The sequence below is a fragment of the Hemibagrus wyckioides genome, linkage group LG04, assembly GCF_019097595.1.
Source record: "Hemibagrus wyckioides isolate EC202008001 linkage group LG04, SWU_Hwy_1.0, whole genome shotgun sequence".
In the NCBI taxonomy this organism is placed as follows: domain Eukaryota; kingdom Metazoa; phylum Chordata; class Actinopteri; order Siluriformes; family Bagridae; genus Hemibagrus; species Hemibagrus wyckioides.
The window spans coordinates 20,348,809-20,372,297 of NC_080713.1; the positions used below are offsets into that span (position 1 = coordinate 20,348,809).

The following is a 23,489-nucleotide window of genomic DNA, read 5'->3' on the forward strand; positions in this document are numbered from 1 at the left end:
CAAAGGTGTTTACTTGGAGAAATATTTTCAACATAAATTAAGGAAAACAGTCTGACAAAAAGAAGAGCAAAAGCTCCTTTTCTCATTTACCACTTCCAATTCACAATTTTCAATTTCATGATGAATCCAACATAGTAGTGAAAACCCAGAATTCATGAAATGCAATGCAGAATTATTGTTGAATCTTGAAAACAGATATTCATCCATATTCATCTACAAGATGTTGATATTGATATGAACTTGAAAACTTTGACACCTGTTCAGTTTGAGTGTACAGGTGAAGATATAAGAGACATGGACAAAATTCTTCATACATTTTTTAGCTAAATGCAGCTTCAACATCTTTAACCTTTCAAACTATTGACTTAATTATTGAAACCTAGAAACTGTATTGTGGTGACACTGAGGTTCATTCACCAATATTTCCCATAATTGCCAATACTTGAATGCAGCATAAATGCCACTCACAGGGTACCACACTCAGCAGGTAACTAAATGGCATTGTGGGTAATGTAGATTATAATTGAAAAAGCTTCAATTAAAAAAAAAGTCAACTCAGTATTTCATTACAAAATAAATCCTGCACCCAACTGCTTACATTATTTATGCATAAGTCAATCAAGAGTGGATTTCCCATTAAAGCATAGCCAAAAATATGCCTGGTATATTCAGTGTTTCAGGTGCTGCATGAGGCTTAAACAGACAAACACTGAAGTGATTGTGTGTAGCAGGCAACGCCAAAAAAAATGGGGGGTGGGGACAATAAACGGGCTACAACAGTTAACAGTAGGCATGAGAGAGGGTATACCCGAGTTTGCTGGCTGCACCTCCCACTGATTAAGACTGGCGTGTTTTATCCAGTCGTATCTGACATGAAGAATCTTGCACCATTATAGAAATCTGCTTCTTAGATATTCCTGGCACACAAACCTGAAAATCAAGACTTTTTCAATAAAACAAAGTTTAACTTTTTCTGCCTTCGCTTCTCTTCTACCTGTAAATGACAAACGAAGGCAAAGATTACTTATGTTTTTATTATTAGAAAATCCAAATCCTATCACACACTCCCATGCATTCTTTTCAACAAATTCACATTAGAGATCATTAACAGATGCAATACAGCAAACATACAACAGACTGACATGATTGCAGCCGGTGATCTACAATCTATGACACAAATACATATTTATATTAGACATTTTTTACTTTAGGTTAGATACATATTTACATTACATATATGGTACAGCAGTGCCAGGATTTTAAGCACATACACTATGTTTTTCTTCACTTTGTGTGATTGTAATGAAGTCTAAAATACACTGAAGCATCAAAAAGTTTCACATAAAAAAAAAAAAAAAAAAAAAAAAAAAGAGTATAAAATTTAAACCTTCTAGTGGAAAGTGAATGTTGGCAAAATTATGAAAGTTTCAAGACCTCTCTTTTGGTACAATTCACTTTTTTTCTCTCTCGAAATGTTGAAATAACATTTTTGTACAATAGTAAATATCAGGAACTTTAGTTCAGTAAAACATTTTAAAGCAGCAGTACAGTAAACATGACCATATATATATATATATAACTGGCTGTAGTAAATATAGAACATTAGGAGGAAAAAAAAACCCAAAGAAGTGCAATATGTATAATGTATTTCAGAAACCGTAAAGATAATATCCAGTAATTTTTTTTTTAAATATGCAGTCCAAGACCATGTGTTAAGCTTCTCAAAGTGCTGATCCAGGTCACCTACCACAGTCAAACATAATATAAAAATAATTAAAAGTGTCTGGCATCTCTCTCATAACATTCCATTTTTAAGATCAGGATGTGGATAGTGCAAGCAGTCCCTTCTGCCATGTCTTGGTAGAGCATCATTCACCAAAGCATACATGTCCCCAAAACACTTAATAGGATTCTATTTGTCGGAAACATACTCAGTTGCATTAACTATACTGTGCCTCTTTAAAACAGCAGGTCAGTTTTTCTTCAAGATTTACACAATGATAAAACAAATTTAAATAGCAATATTTAGGGGGAAAAAAAGTTAGTCATAGCCATCTCTAAAAAATGAATGTCAAAAGAGTCATAGAATATGATGCCATTACACTTCTTGAGAATATATCTGTACTAGCCTGGGTAAAAGCACATGGTTACAGTGCTTTAGCTTTCTATTCAGGCACAGAAAAGCACTTCTAACAACTACATTATGAGGAAAACAAAATAGGATGAAGAAACAATAAGATTAGGCATGCTATTTGATTTCATTTTTCCACTAAATGAGATAAACACCCAAAACAATTCCCTCATAACGTCAACCTGATTCCACTTCTATAACCCGAGACCATTTGGGACGTAATTCTGCAACACAGAAGGATTCAGAGCTCTCACGCTTTGGAGGCTGGAAAGCTCACTTTGTGTGACCTCTTCTACGGTCTGTGTTGAATGGGAGAGGAGTGTTTAATCTTGCAGCCCTGATGAGGAGGATTGAGAAGTTCATGCCCTGGACTGAAGGACTAGAGAGAAAAGCAGGCGGTCTGCAAAATATGCATCTCCTAACCACTGTGTAAACACAAAACAATCTAGTCACACAAGCAATTCAGACGACAGATGACTAATAGTGACAGGCTATACAATTTCAAATTATAATAATGTTTTGTACTTAGAATGCATTAAAAAATGTACACGTGTGTGTGCATATGCATACACACATATACATACATATATACATGTATATTACACATACATATGTATAATAAAAAGCAGCATATAAATTATGATGTGTTATACAAATAAACAATTATTGGAAAATTGCTGTGGTATCAGGACATGCCATTATAAGAACATAACCAAGTTCAGTTGTGGTTTACATCACAACACTTCAGCAAAAACACTAAATACTAAACTTATGAATTGAACATGCACACAAGAGCCTCTCCCTTCACTCTCCATTGCTTTACTTGTTGCTTGAAGAGATATTTTTATTAAGCTAAATAAACTGCATTGTCGGTTTGCACAACTGGGCTGTTACAGCTTTTACTAACATTTTATGTGTTTCTGTGGAGAACTCAGACAACACCAACTTGCATGCCCCTCATCCTGTATTCCAAAAGAACAGATAACTCAGCACCACATGCTTGGGATATAGTGAAATCATGTAATAAAACTAATTATTTAGCTGTTTAATTAATCTAATGTATAGAATGTTAAAGAATTTGTAACCATACAGCTTCAAATAAATTTTGCTTTCAATAACTTGTGTGTGCACTATCCACACCTACTGTGACTCACTGGATAGTGTATTTAAGGAAGGAGTTGTGCAGTGTTTCTTACCTGACTCAGGTGGGTTTGGCAGCCAGCTGTGAAGCTTCACCCAAGTGCAGCGACTCTACATAACTCAGTGCACTCTGCATTGAGGTTAAGCAGTAACCCTCCTCTCCAATCAGATACCTGAGGGAAGCATTTACATACCCTTTAAAACTGATCTAACATGTCTCATTGGTGGGTGGGGGGTGGTGGGCCAACTATACAAGCACAACATTAACATACATAGTAAAACTAATGCAAAACATTTCCTACAGTATTACATTGCACACATGTAATCTGTTAGGACAGTCAGTTGAGTGATGATGGCAGAAAATAACATTTTAAATAAGTCTAACAGCAGCTGAATTCCTGTCACCGCTAGGTAAAATGCTAAGACCAGGAACAAATGTCAAACTTGAAATGAACAAAATCTGAATTAAGGTCTGAATATTTAAGAAGTCACATGTGGTCTTCTCTAGCATACAGCACACTGTGCTCTGTCCTCAGATATTCCTAAACCACCGAGTTACACAAACATTGAGAGGAATTTTATTTGTATTTTATAGAAAGGGAAAAAGGCAAACCAGAGTGTGACGGAAATTCCCTCAACATTGCCAATCTAACCAGGCTGTAAAAAGGGGTGGCTTTTATGCAGATAAACAGAGCTGTGGTCTCAGCAGGCACGCAATAGCAACCTAGCACCCAAGAGCAGGGGCAAGATGAAATCCAAGAGAATACGGAAACAGGAGATAACACTGTGGGATTAAATCCTATTGCAATTTGTAATCAGCAGCATTGGGGGGGTGGGGGTTGAGATACCCACTTCAATTAGTGTTGAACAGATGCCGTATAATTCAATACTCGTTGTCCACCAATTCGCTAATGTTAAAACTGCTTTTTATATTATCTAGGCATTTCAGACTAGAGAAGGATGAGTGGATGCTGAATCTCTGGGACTCACCCCTCATGGATGAACTCTTCCAGTGCAGCACATTCAGAGACTAGCTGAGGGAGTTCACTGCGCAAGGCCACATATGACAAAATAGGCAACAGATCATCGGCTCCTCTGCAAGATAGGATGAAAGAGAGAAAAATCAGAGAATTGAAAATGAACAGCATTTCTTAATTCTCTCTCATGTCTAGAGCAACCATGGTGCTTGATATTTGAGATGGTGCATAGTACAAATCCCACAAAATCACCACTTGGCAAATAACCTCAAGAATTCACATGCTTTAGGGGTCAAGGAGTGCTTGCGTGAGAAAGTACCTGGGTGTCCCCTTTCTTGCTGGCCCAGAGGACACCGGATATCTTTCAGTTAAGCAAGTGTGTGGTGGACATAGCAACAAGCTTCACATTTTGGAGCCATGCCAAAATAGCTGTAAGCCTATAGAAATATTACTTAATTTCTAGTGCATCCATATTCAGTTTCAGGTCATGCCTGAATGACTAAATGTGATCACAATTTGGAGCTAAGTTTTTCTTGGATCATGGAGGAATAGCTTTGCCAAAATACATAAGCATGCATTCATGCGTCAATAATCCTACAGACATGCAAGATGAGGAAAAAGAATGAAAATTCCACAGCATAGGGAACAGATCCTCAGGTAATCGAGTAAAAATGTGGAGGGTAGGGTATTATGCTGGGCAGAGCCTCGACGTCACAACCCCCGGATCAATTCAGACAATGCACCATGAGTTTTCCCTCTTCATTTTAATGACAAGAACAGAATGAAGACAATGCAGCAAAGAATAAGTATATGAGACAACAACTACTGTTCAAGAGGAAAAATAAAGCTGTGTAAATGAGTGTTAGTACATGTAATAAAGAGACAAAAAGAAATGAGACAATGCAATAGAACAAGAACGGGTTGGAATACTTTAATTGTTCCTGTGCAGACATGCATGAGCAAATTCCCCAACAGTCAGGCACAAACTAAACCAAAATAAAGCCAACAGACTATTCCAATGCCTGCTTGCACTTCAAAATAATATTCATCATTACAACTTTGTTATCTAGTACAAAAATAGCCTATGAGCATTCTCGATAAATTCAAACCGTACTCATTATAGGCCAAACCCACACGCAGCTCTGGAAATATTATGAGTATTAAATGAACCATTGGTTTATAACAGGACACAAACACTCTCACACACTTCTTAAACAATGAATCCAAATCAGCCACTAAATTCTGGGAATCTGAAAAATACACTGTGGTAAATCAAAACAGACACGCACATTCATATGACCCAAATAACCTTTAGAGATTCAGAAAAAAGCAACAAAAAAACTGGATTACAAGTGTTTTTAATTTAAGAATGAATTATCCCAAGAACACAGCAGAGCAGCTTGCGTTTGCTGCTGCTTAATAAGCAGATATCACTACACTAAACATCTTAAATGCACAAGCTCTTTTCAACAGCAAAAAGGTGTTGTTTGAAGCACTGACCATTCTGGTGTCCAGTTTGTACTAGAATTAAAAGCATAATCTCCCAATTTATCACCTATTTATTCAAGTCTTGAATGTTGCAATCAAATGATACAACACATACACTCACTGTCCACTTTATTGGACACCTGTACACATGCTCATATATGTAATGTAATCAGCCACTCATGTTTCAGCTGTGCAAAACATCAAGTACATACAGAACAAGAGCTCCCATTAATGTTCATATTAAACATCCAGAATGGAGATAAAAATGGGCTGATATGAGCGTTTCAGAAACTGCTAATCTCCTGAGACATTCATGATCAGTTACTTGAGCTCACATGGAATGGTTCCTAAACATGGAAAGATGCCACCTTTAATACTCTTTCAAAAACTGATAAAATAATATTGTCCTTCAACCTAAGGTAAATTATTTCATACAGTTATATTTAAATTCTCCCTTTTTCCCTAGAAAGTAATTGACTAATCTTCAGGCCATTCTTCCAAGAGCGCTCTGTCACTTTCCAGTGACACCATGGGGAAGCCGGTGTATGGTCCAGACAGCACGACCCACATAGCACGCTAACCATTTCAGAGCATCCCGCTGAGGGCCTAGGGCTTAGACAGCCCTCCTGCTATGCTTAACCTCTGTGGGGTCTGATGAAATCTGACAGACTGCCAAAAGGATATGCAGGAGGTCGCCTACTCAACTCAAAAACTTCTACACCGACTTCCTCACATCCATCTCCAACTTTTGTTTTAATGCAAGACAAAGGAATGAAAGCAATTAGAGTGTAAGCTGAGCACCTACTAGCACACAAGCCAAACTTGGCCTACTTACATGGCTGCCGTTTTGGGTGATGGATCATTCTCTTGAAGAAGACGGTAATTCTCAGCGCAGGCACAAATGAGTCTTAGTGTTCTTACTGAAATGAAAAAACACCACAAAGGTTTCAGCCAAATTTAACACTTGATTGATTTGGTATAAGAAATAAGAATTTACTTATTCCCACAATAAAACAAATAAATAGAGAAATGATCATTAAATTATAAAATCGTTTTTACTCATTTTATAGTGTCAGGTGATCTCACCTATGCATTCTAGCTTCTTCTGAGGACAGCAGCCTTTACACAGCAGTTTTAGTTCCTGCACTGCAGACTCGTATGGGTAGGAACCCTGCAGAACAGCAGGGTCTTTGGGGAATAGTTTATCTGCTACACCAACATCACCAGGTGAGGCATTCTGGTACAGGAGAACACTGCTCTCAAAAGCCAGCTCTCGATCGTGATACACCTTCCTAAAGTATTCAGAAGTAGAAACTAAATACAGTGCTATACAGATAAAGAAAAACTGATGGATAAATGACTTTTGTTGGCCTTTAGAATGATAACTTCAACTAATTATACAAGTTTTTAGAATAATCGCTAGTAAAATAACAGGATCTATGATATTAATATGCCAAATCCTGGTATGCCTATAGTGACATGTTCTTAATTAATAGTGTTTGGGATTTAAAAGGCTACAAATTATTGCAGATTCTCAACCCTAGTCCATGCTGCAAACTGTAATATTTTCCTCTAACAACTTCAACTGAGGAAGGGCTGTTAATTAACTGATTATTTGCATCATGCATGTTAAAAACAGGAAAACAATAATATGTGAGGAACATGAAATGCTTCACTAGACTATGGAACTTGTGGTTTAAATGAAATTCAGAGCAACATTATTTGCCTTTAGCTTAAGAGCACCATCTATTGTTTAGACTGAGCAAGCACTCAATGAACTGGTAAATATGCAAAAACAATTTAGTCTTTTTACACAATTACATGAAAGATTTGCTTTCTTTTCCAACTCATGTATGCATTATTGAAATTGTGCTCTTGGTATTTATTTATTATAAATCTCCAGCAGACCAGTGTGCTGCTCCTTACTGTAAATACTTTAATTTCCAAAGAAACTTTTCAAGACCAGGCAAGTTCCCCTAAAGAACCTAAATGAACTTGCCAGATTGAACTTATTCTACTTGACTCCTGGAGTGCACCCAATTCCCCCATTTTAGTGTTTTCTCTGCTATAACTCGCCTGAGCCAATGACTTGCCAATTTGCTTGTTTGCGAAATGCTGTCTAAACCAACACGTACTCCATGTGTTAGGCAAGAGCTGTAGCTGCTTTATAATTATACAGCATTTATGTAAATCCTGCACACTGTTCTTTATTTAGATTTATTTAGGTTGGGGGGGTGGGGGGATAATGTTCACAGATTAATCTGCCTACTAGTGTATTAGTGCAACATTTACCAGTGATCAATCTAGCTGTAGTTGTTGTAATGTCATATGCTACAAAAATAAAATACCTAAAGAGTGCCAGTAGAGGGCCCCATATTGGGGTGAAGAAGACCTCCTCTATGCATGCTACACACTGGTCTTTGGCGCTTGCAGTGTTGAGACATTCAAACGAAAGCAGACACAGGGAGAGCAGACGATCTAAAGCAGAGAAAGCCTAAAGCATTAATTAAGACATTCATCACAGAATCATTTCAGCAGCTATAGAAGGTCATGTTATTTTCCTTATTTTAACCTGTGTGTGCTTGCTTACCAATTGCATTGTGAATGTCTTTGACTGTAGCTTTCAGGTGTTCTTTTAAAGCTCGCTCCTCCAGGTCCTGAATGTGAGAATCCATGTCACTTTGGGTCAATTCAAAGGCCATATCAGAGACTGTGTCATCTGCATAAGCTGAAGCCCAGTCCAGCTGGGTCATATACTGCTCAAGATCCTCAAAGGAGTTCTCCCGGTCTGGAGGGACTGTTGGAAGCTCTTCTGAATCCATTTTGGATGCTGCGTTGTTCGCATTGAGGTCAGGGAGTGGCGACAGTGAGATGGAGGCGTCTGACAGGCTGTGGATTAGGCCAGACTTGAGCTGACTCGGCGGACTATGAGGGAGCAGCAGGCTCTGTGCACTGTGTGATGGCTTTAAAGACACCGAGTGGCCAGGCTTTGGGCTTGAAGGAGCAGTTTGGCTTATTATGGGGTATAGCCTGTTATACACCTGATACTGAAGCTTCTTCAGTAGCTTCACAACAGGATGTTCTGGGCAGCTTGGAAATGAGAAAAATGGACTGATTTGTTAAACATGGTAACTGCCATCATGGCTAAGATAAATACATGGTGTTAAAAATTTGCTTGCAAAAGAAAAAAGATGCAAGGGAAGCTAAATGCTACATCCACATATTTTTTCTCTAAATGCATATGCATAATTAGCATATTTGAGCTTTTCATACCTAAGAAGATAGTTCACCAAGCCTGAAACCAAAGCTGCATCATTTGGATTCTTCATTAAGCTAGCTTTCCATACTTTAGGCCAATCCTAAAGAACCAAACAATAATAATAAAAAAAAGGTCTGTACTGAAATAATTAATTAACTTGTTTAAACAACACACAAATATTCAGAGAATTCGACATGTAATCGCCATACACACTCACATGATCTTGTTCGTATTCCAATATATTTGCATACAAAACCCGCTGCTCCTGCTCCTCAGGTGTCAAAATTACAGAAGAAGAAAACTTTCTGTAAGGAAAAGCATACAAATCACAATCAGCTTTTATAGCAGGTAAAAATTCATTTTATATAGCTGTAAAATATTAGAAGACCTCTACCATCAAACATCACTGAAGTCCAGGGTGAAAAGTCTCACCTGTTGGCTTGCTCCTGTAGCCTGAGTCTTCTCTCTTCCATTTTCCTTTGGAGCTACAGTTATTCAGGAAAACTTCTAGTTATCGTAACAAATTTAGACAACATTTATATTTAGGGTGTCCTACAGTGTTTTATAGCACACAAAGTAGACTGATGTTTTGCCCTCTGAAATGTACATTTTGGGCATTGGCTTAATTTAATCCTTTAGTTTGATCTGTGTCCTTATAATCCTATACTTGTATATACCATTTTACGTGCATCAATTCTTTTGAAGGTGCTGTAAATTGCCAGAACACTGATGTGTCACACAAGAGAAAGTATTTAGAGGCTCCTGACTGATCCATCCAGATGCTCTACCCCTGGCTGGAGTCTCACCACTTGGTGGCATTTGCTGACAGCCTGTGACCCAGGGGACTGCTGTGGATACAACCACTTGGAGACTATCACACCGTCTCTGACCTGCCATTGCATCTGTCAGCTTGTGACAGGAAGCAATTAGTGCTAAGTCAATAATGAACTCAAAAACTACACTGACCTTATACTTCCTCAAGAGCTCTTGCTCTTGTTGCAGACATTATTTACTGTCCAGTGTCACCCAAACAAGCATGGGTTCCCTTCTGAGCCTGGTTCCTCTCAAGGTTTCTTCCTCATATCATCTCAGGAAGTGTTTCCTTGCCACCGTCACCTCAGGCTTGCTCATTAGGGTTAAAATTCTCTCTCTCTCTCTCTCTCTCTCTCTCTCTCTCTCCTTATTTATACAAATAAATTGAATCGAAATATATTGAATTAATGTACATGCAAACAAGGATCATTAATAATTTCTCAAAATAAACCCATATAGTTATGCAGCCCCAGGACACACAGACCATAAAATGAAATACTAACTAAAAACAACCACATGGTCTTAGAAATGTATGTGAATTTCTTTGTCCCTTTAATGCTGAACTCAAATCCTCTCTACTAAAATAGCTGTAGTTACATTTGGATCTGTCTGCAGTCTGACATATACATAAGAAAGGATACAGCGTCTTGTCTGGCTCTGGCTATAATCAGGTTCTCCATCATTTGTCTCTGAAGTGAGAGAGTCTGTTTTTTGAGGGGGGAAAAAAAAACACCAGACGTTAGAAACAGATCATTTCAGCAGTCCACAAACATCATGTAATAAGGTTTTTTTTAAGGCTAGACAGTTTCAGCAAAAACAACAAAAGATGCTAGACCAGGGGATGGAGGTCTGGGATTCAGATGTTTATCCAACAGAGTACTTCAGTAGATTGAACCTTTACAGAATTCTATAGCAGAAGCAATCATATGTATAGAACTGTCAGACTACAGAGAGTATAGTTTTGTGAACACAAACCAGTGCGATTTATTTAGCAGATTCTATGTTCATGCTATTTACACAGGAAGACTTTCATTGATTTTTTTTCCCCTCCTCATTTCCTTTTCCCTCTCTGGTTTCAGTAGTGAAATTTCAACGTCTTGTTTAAAAATTGTACTAGACATTTATTCTATACTTCAAACTCAAACCAGACGTCTTATCTGTTTGGAGTTGATGCCACTAGTGAAATACGCTAGTTTTTTCTTCCCCCCCCCCTTCTTTTGGTAAACTATAAAGCATCTCTACACAAACAGCAAACACATTCTTTTGAACGATTCATCGCTTATGTTTAAGCATTATGTTGCTGCCCTTCAGTCATGTTTTTACTTCTGCAGACTTTTGTAAGCAGTTTATTTTACATTGGGTTATTTTTGTAGTTGTTGAATACCCATATACACAAGATTAATCAAGTAAAATAAATAACAAATAAATAAAATCAAGGTTTTTAAAAACTCCTTACTGATTCAGTGACTTCTGGACTAAGAGCAGAAACCAGCTTCAGCCTTGTGCTTGCCTGCGCAGACTCAGCTTTTTAACTATTTCTAAAACTATTAGCCATTTAGATCTTATAAATAAAAATCTAAGGCATATATCTCTCAATATAAGTTAAACTCAAATATTCAATTCAAACACTAAAGACTGCAAATCTGCATGGTGGTGAATTAAAAGCAAGGCCCATGTGTCCATCAGGTGGGCTACACTCTGTCTACAAAAATAACTTAATGAAAGCTGATTAAAAGCGTAATATTAAAAAAAATTATTTTTATACAATTTAATATAAATCCTTTACTTTTATAGGCTCGCAAAAGCCTGACCCTAACCCTTTAACGATGCTAAGGTAAAGAGGTCAGATAAGAGGTTACGGCTAGAATACACCACTATGGCTGTTTAACACAAACAAACCGGAGGTTTAACTTAAAATAATGAGATTTGAGACAATTACTTAAATAAAATACCTTTAGAAACATTTTGAATTTTTTCCAGTAGGTAGGGAGACCCAGGGGAGTTTGTCCGCCTCGTCGAAACATTTTCTGCTGCGTTTTGAAGTGAAGCTTTGGTTCCAAACTTTAATTCCTACCTATAACGCTAAACTACATCAGTAGCATTTCATTGAAACTACGGTAATGCAAATAAAACTCAATTCTAGCCAAACACCCGCCTGAACGGTGCGACACACTTCCAACACACACACAGCCAATTTGTTGATGTGTCCACTGAGTAAATCAGCGGCGAAATCGATGTTAAAGCAAAGGCGTCACCTGAGAGGAGGCTCGCGCGCTCATTACCATAAAAAACAATCAGGCCCGTGACCTCGCGCTGACATGGCTACAAAAGCACAAGGCTAGCACACTGCAGATAAATATTCTAGACACGATCAGTTACTACTGATTTTCTTTATTTGTTTTGTCTCTACTGTTGTTCGAAATCGAAAAGAGGTTTAACTTTTTTTTTCCCCCTTCTCGCCGATCAGGTTGTGAATTACAGGAGGATTTACTCTCTCCCTCCTAATTAATTAGCCCCTCAAGTCAAGACGGATTATTGGGGGTTTCTTAAAATTACCCAAGACTAGATTCATCCAGACTGCAAAATAAAAAAAAAAAAAAAAAAAAAACCTGAATATTTTCCACAGACGTGTCGGAAAATGAGACACGCTTTAAATTCACACCGCAATTGCACGGTGCAAATGAAACGATTCCGACAAAGCGCTGAACCCGGACCCGAGCTATTTTGTTTTTTAAAAGCGTGTAATTCCACCGAGCCAATCACAGCACAGCGCATGCGCAAGAGCCAATCAGAACACAGAGAGCTCCATTTTGCTTGACAAGGAAAGTGTTTTGCTATCTTTATGGTTTGTACGAACATTTATTATTAATCCGACAAAGCGCCGAACCCGGACCCGAGCTATTTTGTTTTTTTTTAAAGCGTGTATTTCCACCGAGCCAATCACTGCACAGCGCATGCGCGAGAACACAACTCTATGAACCAATCACAACACAGCGCATGCGTAAGAGTCACTCAGAACACAACTCCAGGAACTAATCACAACACAGTGCGCTTCCTTTTGATTGACAAGGAAGGTTTTTTGCTATCTTTATGATTTGTAGGAACATTTATTATTAATCCGACAAAGCGCTGAACCCGGTCCTGAGCCACTGTTTTTTAAGTGTATTTCCAATCACTACACAGCGCATGCGCAAGAACACAACTCCATGAACCAATCACAACACAGTGCGCTCCCTTTTGATTGACGATGAAGGTATTTACTATCTTTATGGTTTGTAGGAACATTTATTATTAATCCGATTACTTTAGTTCAAAAATAAACTGCAACGCTGTGATACAGAGATAAGAAATGTGAAAAGGTGTGAGAAAAGCTTCATATTATACTCCATGCTATTCTTGAACTGACAAAGACAGCAACAAACAGTCAGCTGATTTGGAAGTAATGGGGAGGGGGACACAAACACATCACAGTTTTTTTTAAAGTAAATAATATATGTTTATGTAAACACATACAATTTCAGTATGATTGTTTCCTTTACTGTGGGCCATTATGGTGTGAATCACTTAACACCAATTTGCAAAAATGTGGAATAGCTTCCACTGACTATAAAATACGTGCTTTGTAATGTGTGTACCCAGGCTGTACATTATATTAAAATAATGAAGCAAATGTAATTTGTGTTCAGTTCTTGGATCTCCACAGCACAGATTTATGAACGTAATCAAAGGATTAAAATATTAGGCTCATTAATCAAATGTGTACAATAATATAGGTGTTTATTGCAGCAGTTTATTTTATTCTTGAACACATTAAGTTTTATATATTTATTTTATATATTTAGGACAACACATTTTTGGATTAATCCCATTTAATTCAAGCAACCAGTCAAACAACTTAATAACTTCACTACACCCTTGGGTGTTTTTTCCCCCAATACTGTTACCCTAAAGTCGTAAACACTCAATTGTCTAGAATGTCTTTGTATGCTGTAGCATTATATTTCCCCTTCTTTGGAACAATAGGGCCTCTAAATCTGTTCCATCATGATCCCTGTGCACCCCTGTCCATTTGTTTCATGAAGACATGGCTTGCCATGGTTGATGTAGAAGAACAAAGGAGGCCTCACTCAACACCTTTGGGATAAAGTGGAATGTTAACTGCACCCCAGGCCTTCATATGTGACATAAGTGTCTGACTTAAATACTGTTATTGTAGCAAAATGAGCAAATGAAGACAGCTACACCCCAAAATCTAGTGAAAAGCCTACCCAGAAGAGTAAAGGCTGTTAGAACATGCAAAGGGGGAACGTATCCTACATTAATGCCCATGATTTTGGTGTCCACATACTGTACACGAGCTCAATAATAAATAAAACATAATAGTGGATTGTGATTTTCTGAAACAAAATAAAAAACCTCCTGGCTATGTTTCACAGACCCCATTTTGATAACTGCTGCTCTATTAATGCATTACCGTACTGTTTTATATGTATCTACATATGCATAACCTAAATATTTCCATTCAGCCAGTGACTGAAAAGACTGCAACAGAAGCAAATCTACTGTGTTGTATACTAACCACTGTGTAGTTTAATCAACATTTATGCATCTTTACCCACTTTATTATCCAAAAGCATATCTTCCACATCTTCCATATCTGTCCATCACATATCAGCATTAACTGAAGGTATTTGAATTTGCACGTATGACAACAGGAGGGTTAAAAGAGTTTTAAATTATTGATGAACTGCAAAGTAATCAGTCGCTATTATACTGATCTTCTCCCTTCCACTGGATTGGGAAAAAAAACAACCTAAAATATGATCGATAGCATTGCAACATAAAATCAGAGTTCAAAAACTAGCTCAATTCACTTTTCTACTTTGAGAGCTGTCTAATGTATACTTAATCTAAAAGCTTATTCAAAGCAGGGTGGGGTGGGGGGATTTTTGCCATAACAGGACATCATGTTTGGATTTTAAAATTAATTATGGTATAAGTTAGATAGACCAGGCATACACTATATGTTGGTATGAATGTGAGGGTGAGGACATGTGAATGAAGCGTTAAATGGACCAGACACCTCCAAGAAAGATCAAAAAGGAGACTGGAAAGAGAATTGCTTTAAAAGACGTATTTACCAGTGATGTTTTCTGTGTGGCTTGACGGGGATCAAGTCGTGCCATACGTGCCTCATAAGTAGCTTTTAGTTTCTGGTTCAGACACGAAGCCTCCTCAATAGGTGTTAATTCTCTGTAATACAAAATGTGCGATTGTAATTAGGTTGTGAATAAAGTTTAATGAATGAAAATGAGTATTTACCAAAGCAGGCTCAGAAGAATGTTCTTTCTTATTTGTTCTTCCACTAATGTGAGAGTAACATGTCTTTTCTTGTGCACATGTATTCTTCCTTTAAATTTTATAATAGTGGACATGAACTTCTTTTAAGTATCAGCAACTAATTTATCCTGGTCAGGGTCGCAGTGGATCCTGTGCCTATCCCAGGAAAACATGGCATACAGACTAAATGGCTACCATGCACACACATACACATCTAGGGCATGGAGAACCAAAGAACCCCAAACAGAGGGAGAATGTGAACTAGTTTTGGGAATTGCTGATGCCATGTGGATAAAAGCAGGGGCCGATCTTGATGACATTTGGAATGATATCAAACAACACTTTCTTCACACGCATGCTGTTCATGGATCCATCCTTTATCACAAATCTGATAGCCATGATAAATCAATTTCTCAGGTCAATAGCCCGAGTAAATATCCCAGGGACAGATCTGTGCAGTGTTCTAGGCCATAAAACAAAAATAGCTACACACAGACTGAAAGGGCTCAGGCTGATAGTGGAACGTGTCCATATCACGGCTCTTTTTATTAATATTAATTTTTATTTTATTCATTAAAGGTCCATGCACATACATTTACACACAGCACACACCTAAACGCGGAGAGATTGTGCAACAGATGGGATTTTGAACTGTTCTCAGAAAGGGATCAAAATGAAGAAACCATTTAAAAGTACTACAATAGTCTTTGATGTCATTCAATGTCACCAATCAATATGCCAAATGTTGGCACTTTCTGAAATTAGAGTAAAAAAAAAAAACCTGTTCAATATTTTTTTTTAATTTCAATTCAATGTCAATAAAAAATCTTTAAAAAAAATATATTTAAAAAATATTTATTGATGAATTTTAAACGCTAAAAAAGGTGATCGTGGGGTAAAAATGTTAATGTTTTAGAATTTTTAAGATTTGTAATTACATTTATTTTTATTTTTAAATGTATACAATAAAAGATCCACAATATCTCAAAAAAGTATACTGTGACATAATTAATCACAGTAATATATTGTTACGTTGCCCAGCCTTAAAATATCAACATTATTGTATTACAAGTGATGTTGAATTAAGGCCTGATAAATTAACCAAATATACACATAAGTAACACAGTGTTCTAAGTTTGACAAAACCCAGTGATGACCCAGTGATGACCCAGTGATGTTATCTGTAAGGTCATGCAGTTGGTATCCTGTTATGGCTTTTCTTGTGAGTACACAATCAAAAGAAACCAATTTCTGGAGAAAATGTGCTGCCTTGTGCCACAAACATAGAATTCCTATTAACTTAGAAGGTAAACAATAACTACCTGCGAGAGCATAAAAATTAGAGTAAATGATCTATTGAAAACAACAACAACCAACAACAGTGTCCTGCAAGTGGTGGGGGTATAAAATAATCATGGGAAGTAACTGGCAACAGAAACTTGTGCAAGATTCTACAGAGATTTTTCACTGTGATTATGAAACCTTTCTGAAACTATCACATTTGCTCTACATTTTGAATGTTATATAACAAATCTGCCCCTGCAATGACCCCTGAGAAATGAATGTAGTGTAAAAAGTTGGGGGCTCAATAATTCTTCAAAGTATGATTAGACAAAATTTGAGATCAATAAGTAACGATCTTGTTTAACCTGATAAGCTGTGACACGAAGTTAAGTATGAAAATACATAATAAATATTAAATACATAATAAAATTAATATATGTTTTGGGTAGGAGTTTAAAATGTTGTGTTGCACAGCAGTGTATGTTATGTGACATTTTAAGGTACCCTAGAAAAGTAAGCTAACGTGTTATAGTTGAAGATCAACAGGCCAAGACAGGGACTCTGCACCGCAACGATTGTTTAGTGGAATGGTTATGAAGCAATAAGTGACTCACTTTTTGTCTTGTGACTCCACAACTTGTAGCTTCTGGAATAGTTCGGGGGGCAGAAATGGACAGTCCTCCCCTTTACCTTCCGAATGCACTCTGCGATGCCGAGAGTTCCGCTTGATCGGGCATAAATTACTCAGGTCCATCACTGCTGTATTGAAAGTCCCTAAAATAGATGGCAAGAAATACACCTGTATTTCCATTGTGTAGCATTCAGTAGTATCAGAGATGCACAGAATTATGGTCACCTGAGGTTTTGGTACTGGTTTGAGGGGTTATCTGTGCAGGTGATGATTCCTGGACTGGGGTTGTAGAAGAATTAGGAGCAGAGGTTTCACTTCTCTTTCCTATAAAGGATTTTATTCTTTCTAAGCACTGCTCAGCTAACTTTACCATCTTCTCCACTTCCACTTCCTCCATTTCTCCCACAGCTGTGACAGAAACAATTTAGAGAAGAAATACAAACACAAAATTGCAAATATACAATTAAAGACACTGTAAACTGGTTAAAGCTGACGGAAATATGACAAGACTTTAAAGCCGTGTGAAATACACATCTTAAACAGGACTAACGGTCAATGGTGACATGATTGAATTAATAGTTTTGGGTGTAGTTCCAACTGAAATCCCTCCAAACCCTCATAAAGTGGTTAAGCCCTCTCCTTAGTGATGTGTGAAATTACTAATGACTATTTGTTGATAAAGAACTACTGTACTGTAGCTTTTGCTACAGGATATGAGAAAAAAAGAAGACAGACCCTACTTCACTAGTTGATGTTTTACTGGTTTTATATTAGTAAACTAAAAACGAACCCATCAAAGTTCTGAATAATCTAAATTTCTCTGTCATATCCAACACAAAACTGTTTCTTTTATATCTATCTACCCATATGAATCATACATGACTACATATGCTGATGATTCATACAGTATGATTTATAGGTATTATCTGCAATTTTAGTTGCTTTGTTTTTCATTGATTCATTGATACATTCATTCATTCACAGTAACTATGTAATGTGATGAACTGCTGTCCCATCAGGGTGTATTTCTACTTTGTGCCCAGTGTTCCTGGGATATTTTGCAATCTAGCCAACTCCTAAACAACAACAACAAACAAACGATAACCCCCACCCCCTCTTAATTTCCCTCCAAAGCCACACTCCAAAACAAAATTTCTGAATCAACAATCAATATGATTGCCAGGCAAGTAGAGAGCCTCCTTTCCTTACACATTTCTCTCTTTTTTTTTGGGGTGGGGGGTGGGGGGGTATTTGGGGCAAAAACGTTAACCACTAAGCCACCTTGCCCAAACCTCTGATCAGATACTCTATTGCTTGTATAAGGCAAAAAGTGCTTTGACTTTAAAACCACTAACTCCACCTTTAGATGCTGCATCCTGGAGTAGGGCATGAGAGATGTAGTTGACACTCCTTAAGTATTCACAGTAAGCTTCCTAAAAGAGGAAGAAGAAGAAGAAGTAGAAGAAGAAGAAGGAAATGATTAGTTTCCTGAAATAAATGATTATGACAGTGTAAGGATGACAGACTAATTCAGATAGATAATGGAGAAAATGTGGCTGGTCTGTTATGGTTTATTCAGTGGACAATGATTCTATCCAATCAGACCAGCCACACCCCCCACAAACTGCTTAGCTCAGCATGTTCAGTGTTCACTCCATCCTAAATAATAAAACGGTCCATCAAAATGCACTGTCACTGTAGATCACTATCAGATCTGAGTACTATTTAGTTCAGTAGCACTCTCGCGGTATGTTATTTTGATGTACCGTTACTATTTCGCAGTATTTAATAAACTGTATGCGTTTTTTTTAACGCAACCCGCCTGTAATCTGTTACGAGCGTTCATAGTTACCTTATGTCTGTTACCCGAATCCAACTGAATAGCCACTTTTACCAGTCGCATAGCATTTTGAAGAGGTTTCTGACTAATGTCACTGGCAGGACAGGCCATTGTACATAATTATAATAATTTTTAAAATAGTGATCTAGGAGCAAAAGAGCAATATCCACATAACACAGTCAATGGGCCAGTAAATAAACACAGTAGAACGGAGCAACTATATCAACAAACGAACCCGGAAGTAGGTCTTTTCAAAATAAAGGTCATAATCAAAGATAATATTTAAATAACTGATAAAATCGCTATTTTAAAGTATTCCTTGTGCTGCCTGTGTTTCGCGAATTTTTTTTTATTATTATGTCCCCCACTCTAACTGCAGTTTATTGTATCAGAGTCAGACTATGACTGAGCTGTGCAGTCGAATACATTTACTATTACAAAATTTAGAACCCTGGAGGATGTACACTATATTGCCAGAAGTTTTGGGACACCCCTCCAAATCACTGAATTCAGGGGTTGTTTTTCAGGGATTAGGCTTGGCCCCTTGGTTCCGGTGAAAGGAACTCTTCATGCTTCAGCATATCAAGACATTTTGGACAATTTCATGCTCCTAACTTTGTGGGAACAGTTTGGGGATGGCCCCTTCCTGTTCCAACATGACTACGCACCAGTGCACAAAGCAAGGTCCATAATAAAGACATGGAAATCTTAGTATGCTGAAACATTAAGAGTTCCTTTCAGTGGAGGGGTGTCCCAGAACTTTTGGCAATATAGTGTATCTCTGGGCAGCCCTTAAATTAAAACATGGTTTTGTAAGAACCTACATTACACTAACATTTAAGAGTTTCCCCAGAGGTACAACCAGCAGCACAACACCCAGCCTGGGGTCTTGAGGGCCACCATTACTTTGCTATCTCATGTGAAGTTTGCTGTATGACCTCTTGGAGGATCAAGGCAATGAGTTCAGATACAAGATGTAGACTTCGGCAGCCGAACTTGCCCATAAATTGTTGTGATTGGTCACAACTCAAAAGATGTTTATAATCTGTTTATAAGTGCAAACCTGAGAAACAATTATAGAATGCTGAGACAAATACTGAGTTTTTTTTATGTAGCGAACAAAGATAATGTAACTTCATTTACTTTGCTAGCTAGATAGTAAGCTTATGTTTGTGTAGGAAATGCTTTTATCTGTCATATCAAAGTTCAAATGAAGGCACAGAAACTGTGAGACAATAAAGCTCCTTTGTCAGCAAGTGGCTTCTTGTTTGACTTAGGTGTGATGCACTTCCATGTTGTAAGGGGAAGCTGATTTGGGCAAGTTGGAATGAGTATTGACATGCTGAACAGTTGACTATTGAAACTGCTTTTATGCATATAAAAATCAAACCCTCATCCATGTATGCAGTTTTGAGCCCTAATACAAATGCTTTGTCACTGTTTATCAGCTATTCCACCGAAATAAATGTAGCATGTTGAAAAAATAAATTGAACTGCATTGAAACTGATATGTGATACGTGCTGTAAAAGTGGGCTGCTGATAAGACTGGTCTTTATTAATAATAAGTGCAGGCAGGCCAGTTTTTGAGTTTATGTATTGGAAGAAAGGGGGAATAATAATCTATGTGTTGATACAAAAAATAGAAATGTTATAAATAAATAAATAAATGAAACTATTCTAACCTGAGACAGAACAGCAGAGACTAAAGACAGGTTTTTATTTCTGTTGTTTCAAAAATATGAGGGAGTTTGTCTATCTTGGGTTTGTCAAACAGTACTAAATGTACATATATTGTGAATGAGTCATGGGACAAGTATGAGTGAGTATTTAATTATTACAGCACAAGTTTAAGTGTCTTTTTGATAAATCCTTCACAATATACACTATGTTGGAAAAAGTTTTGGGACACCCCTCCAAATCATTGAATTCAGGTGTTGTTTTTCAGGAGCTGGGCTTGGCCCCTTAGTTCCAGTGAAAGGAACGCTTAATGCTTCAGCATACCAAGACATTTTGGACAATTTCATGCTCCAAACTTTATGGGTACAGTTTGGGGATGACCCCTTCCTGTTGACATGACTGCACACCAGTGCACAAAGCAAGGTCCATAAAGACATGGATGAGCGAGTTTAGTGTGGAGGAACTTGACTGGCCTGCACCTGACCTTAACCCCATAGAACATCTTTGGGATGAATTAGAGTGGAGACTGTGAGCCATTCCAAAACTGGGACATCTGCCTTTACATGCACATGAATGTAATATGGAATTGGTCCTCCCTTTGCAGCTATAACAGCTTCAACAGCTTCTTCTGCTTCACATTCCTCTAGAAGTGCATTTGTGAGGTCAGGCACTGATGTTGGACAAGAAGGTCCTGCTCACAGACTCCGCTCTAATTCATCCCAAAGGTCTTCTATCAGGTTGAGGTCAGGACTCAATGCAAATGGAGTGCAGTCATGTTGATAAAGATAAACCTTTATTCGTCCCACAGTGGGGAAATTGCCACGTTACAGTAGCAGCAAAAGAAGAAAATGTGCAAATATGAAGCAGAACGATAAAGAAATCTATATAAATACAGAAGAAAAATAAGAATAACAATAATAATTGTTTCACAAAAACACACAAACAAACAACTGCACTTGGTTATTGCATATTTTAAATTGTTGATATTGCACTCTTGTATTGCACAGGATTTTAATTATTGTAATTTCAGAGTTTAAGAATATCACATATCACAGTGTAAGAGTTCCTTTCACTGGAACTAAGGGGCCAAGCCCAACCCCTGAAAAACAACACCTGAATTCAACTTTTGGCAATATAGTGTATATCACTTTTTGTGTTCTTTATTACCACAGAACTTATTTGTTGTTAATATTACATCACCACCAGATGGCGCTCATAGAAAAGTAATTGAGAAACGTTCAGGGACCATGCTTTGAAAAACTGCAGTGGAATGATTGGTGCAGGGGTAGCCCGTCCATCATGAGATTCATAGACCTATTAATCTGAACTATGTGCCTTTGGAGTAAACTGTATGTTCATATACGGTATATTCAGATATTGATTCCCTGTACTGAAGTGTAAATGCAGTGTTTCCTTGCCTAGTCTGCATTATGAAGCATAATTTTGCTAATACAAAAAAAATGACAAGGTGGCATTTCAGTTCTGTTGAACTAAAATGCAGAAACTGAGTGATTAGACAAGCAAAAAGTGTTTATGTAGTTTGGGATAAGAAGCTGGCTGGGCTTCAGATTGATTTAATTTTTGATGTGATTACAGCATCTCTATTGCTATATATATATTTTTTACACTATCAGCTCCATCAAATCATTTCCATCACCCACTTCTGCATATCACACCATTTCTTTTCATATTGCATGGTTGCATCATTTTGGTATTAGAGACACATAAACTCGATGTTAAATAGGGAGAACTTTTCTTTGCACATTTAGACAGGTAAAAAGAATGAGAGCAAACTCAAGACACAGAGCGATCTGATTAATATGTTGTAATAACTGGCTGTAAAGATAGCATCGCCTGGCAGAGGTATAGGCCTTTCAGTCTTTAGATCTTTCCCAAGGCTTAATCATCAAGGAGGGTACATTCAGCTTCAGACATTTGTATCTATTTTATCACGGCCTTATTAGCTATTAATGGGTTTTCAACACAGTTCAATAACCTCACCCCCATCTCTGACTTGTCAGGCTCTACTGCCTATAACCAGAAGAATTAATTACAATTGATTAAACTCATCTTCAAAAGAACCCGTCCCTCATCTAAAAATAATTCACAATTACTTTTTGTTCTTTAATCAGAGGAAGTTTTATCATTCCTTTGTAAAGGAAATTGTCTAACAAATGAGGATATTTTTTCCACGGTTGAATGACCAGGGAACAGTAGAACTTCTCTGTAATGATTCTCTATTGAATGCCATTTGGAAATTTAAATACGATTTATCATAGGCATTTATAATGGGATTTTAACCAGATCTTAAGGAGGTGCCATAGTGTGACAGTGTATAGTAATTGGTCTAAATGTTTCTGTGAATAGTACAAATAAAAGTCAATCTCTGTATATGAAGCAAATTGTCTGATACTTGATTTGTGTCATATGAGCTACATTATCCAATATATGTAGACAATTGGAAATCCTGATGCTGCTTTTTTATTCTTGGATGCAAATAGAAGATTCAGGAAGATCACATCAGTGGTAACCTATCATTTTCTTTCTTAAAGCAGGTTACAGAAGACATTTTGACATGTAATTGATGGCTAATTGCTACTCTGTTTCTTTGAAACCATACTCAGGAAAAAAAACCTCTACCATCTGTTAGAACTGATTGCTAGCTTTGTGCCGTGATGCCATCACCTACAATTTTAATGGCAAGGTCTTAGAAATGACCTTTGACATGCACGCTGAAATGGCTTCCATTGTTTTTTTTTCATTTATGTGGCTTCTAGAAGTAAGAATACTTTGTATAGCTTTTTCAAACACTCATTTCTTTTTTCAATCTATTAAAGGTACATTTACATTTGTGGCATTTGGCAGATGCCTCTGGAGTGACATACAAAAGTGCTTTGAAGTCTCTGTC

The 23,489-nt window shown here is 37.3% G+C and overlaps 1 protein-coding gene across 3 annotated transcripts; it reads right to left on the minus strand.

Annotated features, from left to right (window-relative positions):
* Positions 1 to 1,019: 1,019 nt before the first annotated feature.
* vps9d1 (VPS9 domain containing 1) lies at positions 1,020 to 19,137 on the minus strand. Of its 3 annotated transcripts, none has more exons than XM_058388375.1 (16): positions 18,916 to 19,137; positions 18,424 to 18,496; positions 17,289 to 17,471; positions 17,047 to 17,206; positions 14,950 to 15,061; positions 10,450 to 10,512; positions 9,428 to 9,480; positions 9,213 to 9,300; positions 9,010 to 9,095; positions 8,327 to 8,826; positions 8,085 to 8,214; positions 6,823 to 7,028; positions 6,572 to 6,656; positions 4,262 to 4,366; positions 3,328 to 3,444; positions 1,020 to 2,556 (listed from the first exon to the last, which is right to left on the minus strand). In XM_058388375.1, the coding sequence occupies exons 1-15, from the start codon at positions 19,012 to 19,014 to the stop codon at positions 3,333 to 3,335; spliced, it is 2,055 nt and encodes a 684-aa protein (XP_058244358.1). In that variant the 5' UTR covers positions 19,015 to 19,137; the 3' UTR covers positions 1,020 to 2,556; positions 3,328 to 3,332. The 3 variants fall into 3 exon arrangements, with proteins under 3 accessions (XP_058244358.1, XP_058244359.1, XP_058244360.1); XM_058388376.1 differs by having other exon boundaries at positions 1,020 to 3,093; XM_058388377.1 differs by lacking the exons at positions 18,424 to 18,496; positions 18,916 to 19,137 and having other exon boundaries at positions 17,047 to 17,231; positions 17,289 to 17,400.
* Between the last annotated feature and the right edge of the window lie 4,352 nt (positions 19,138 to 23,489).

Excerpts from the sequence above, each read along its gene's own strand:
- vps9d1 (XM_058388375.1), bottom strand. The coding sequence starts at position 19,014 with ATGGCCTGTCCTGCCAGTGACATTAGTCAGAAACCTCTTCAAAATGCT. Across the intron at positions 4,367-6,571 it reads TCACCCAAAACGGCAGCCAT|AGGAGCCGATGATCTGTTGC; the intron begins GTAAGTAGGCCA and ends CCTATCTTGCAG. Across the intron at positions 3,445-4,261 it reads GAAGAGTTCATCCATGAGGG|GTATCTGATTGGAGAGGAGG; the intron begins GTGAGTCCCAGA and ends TGCTTCCCTCAG.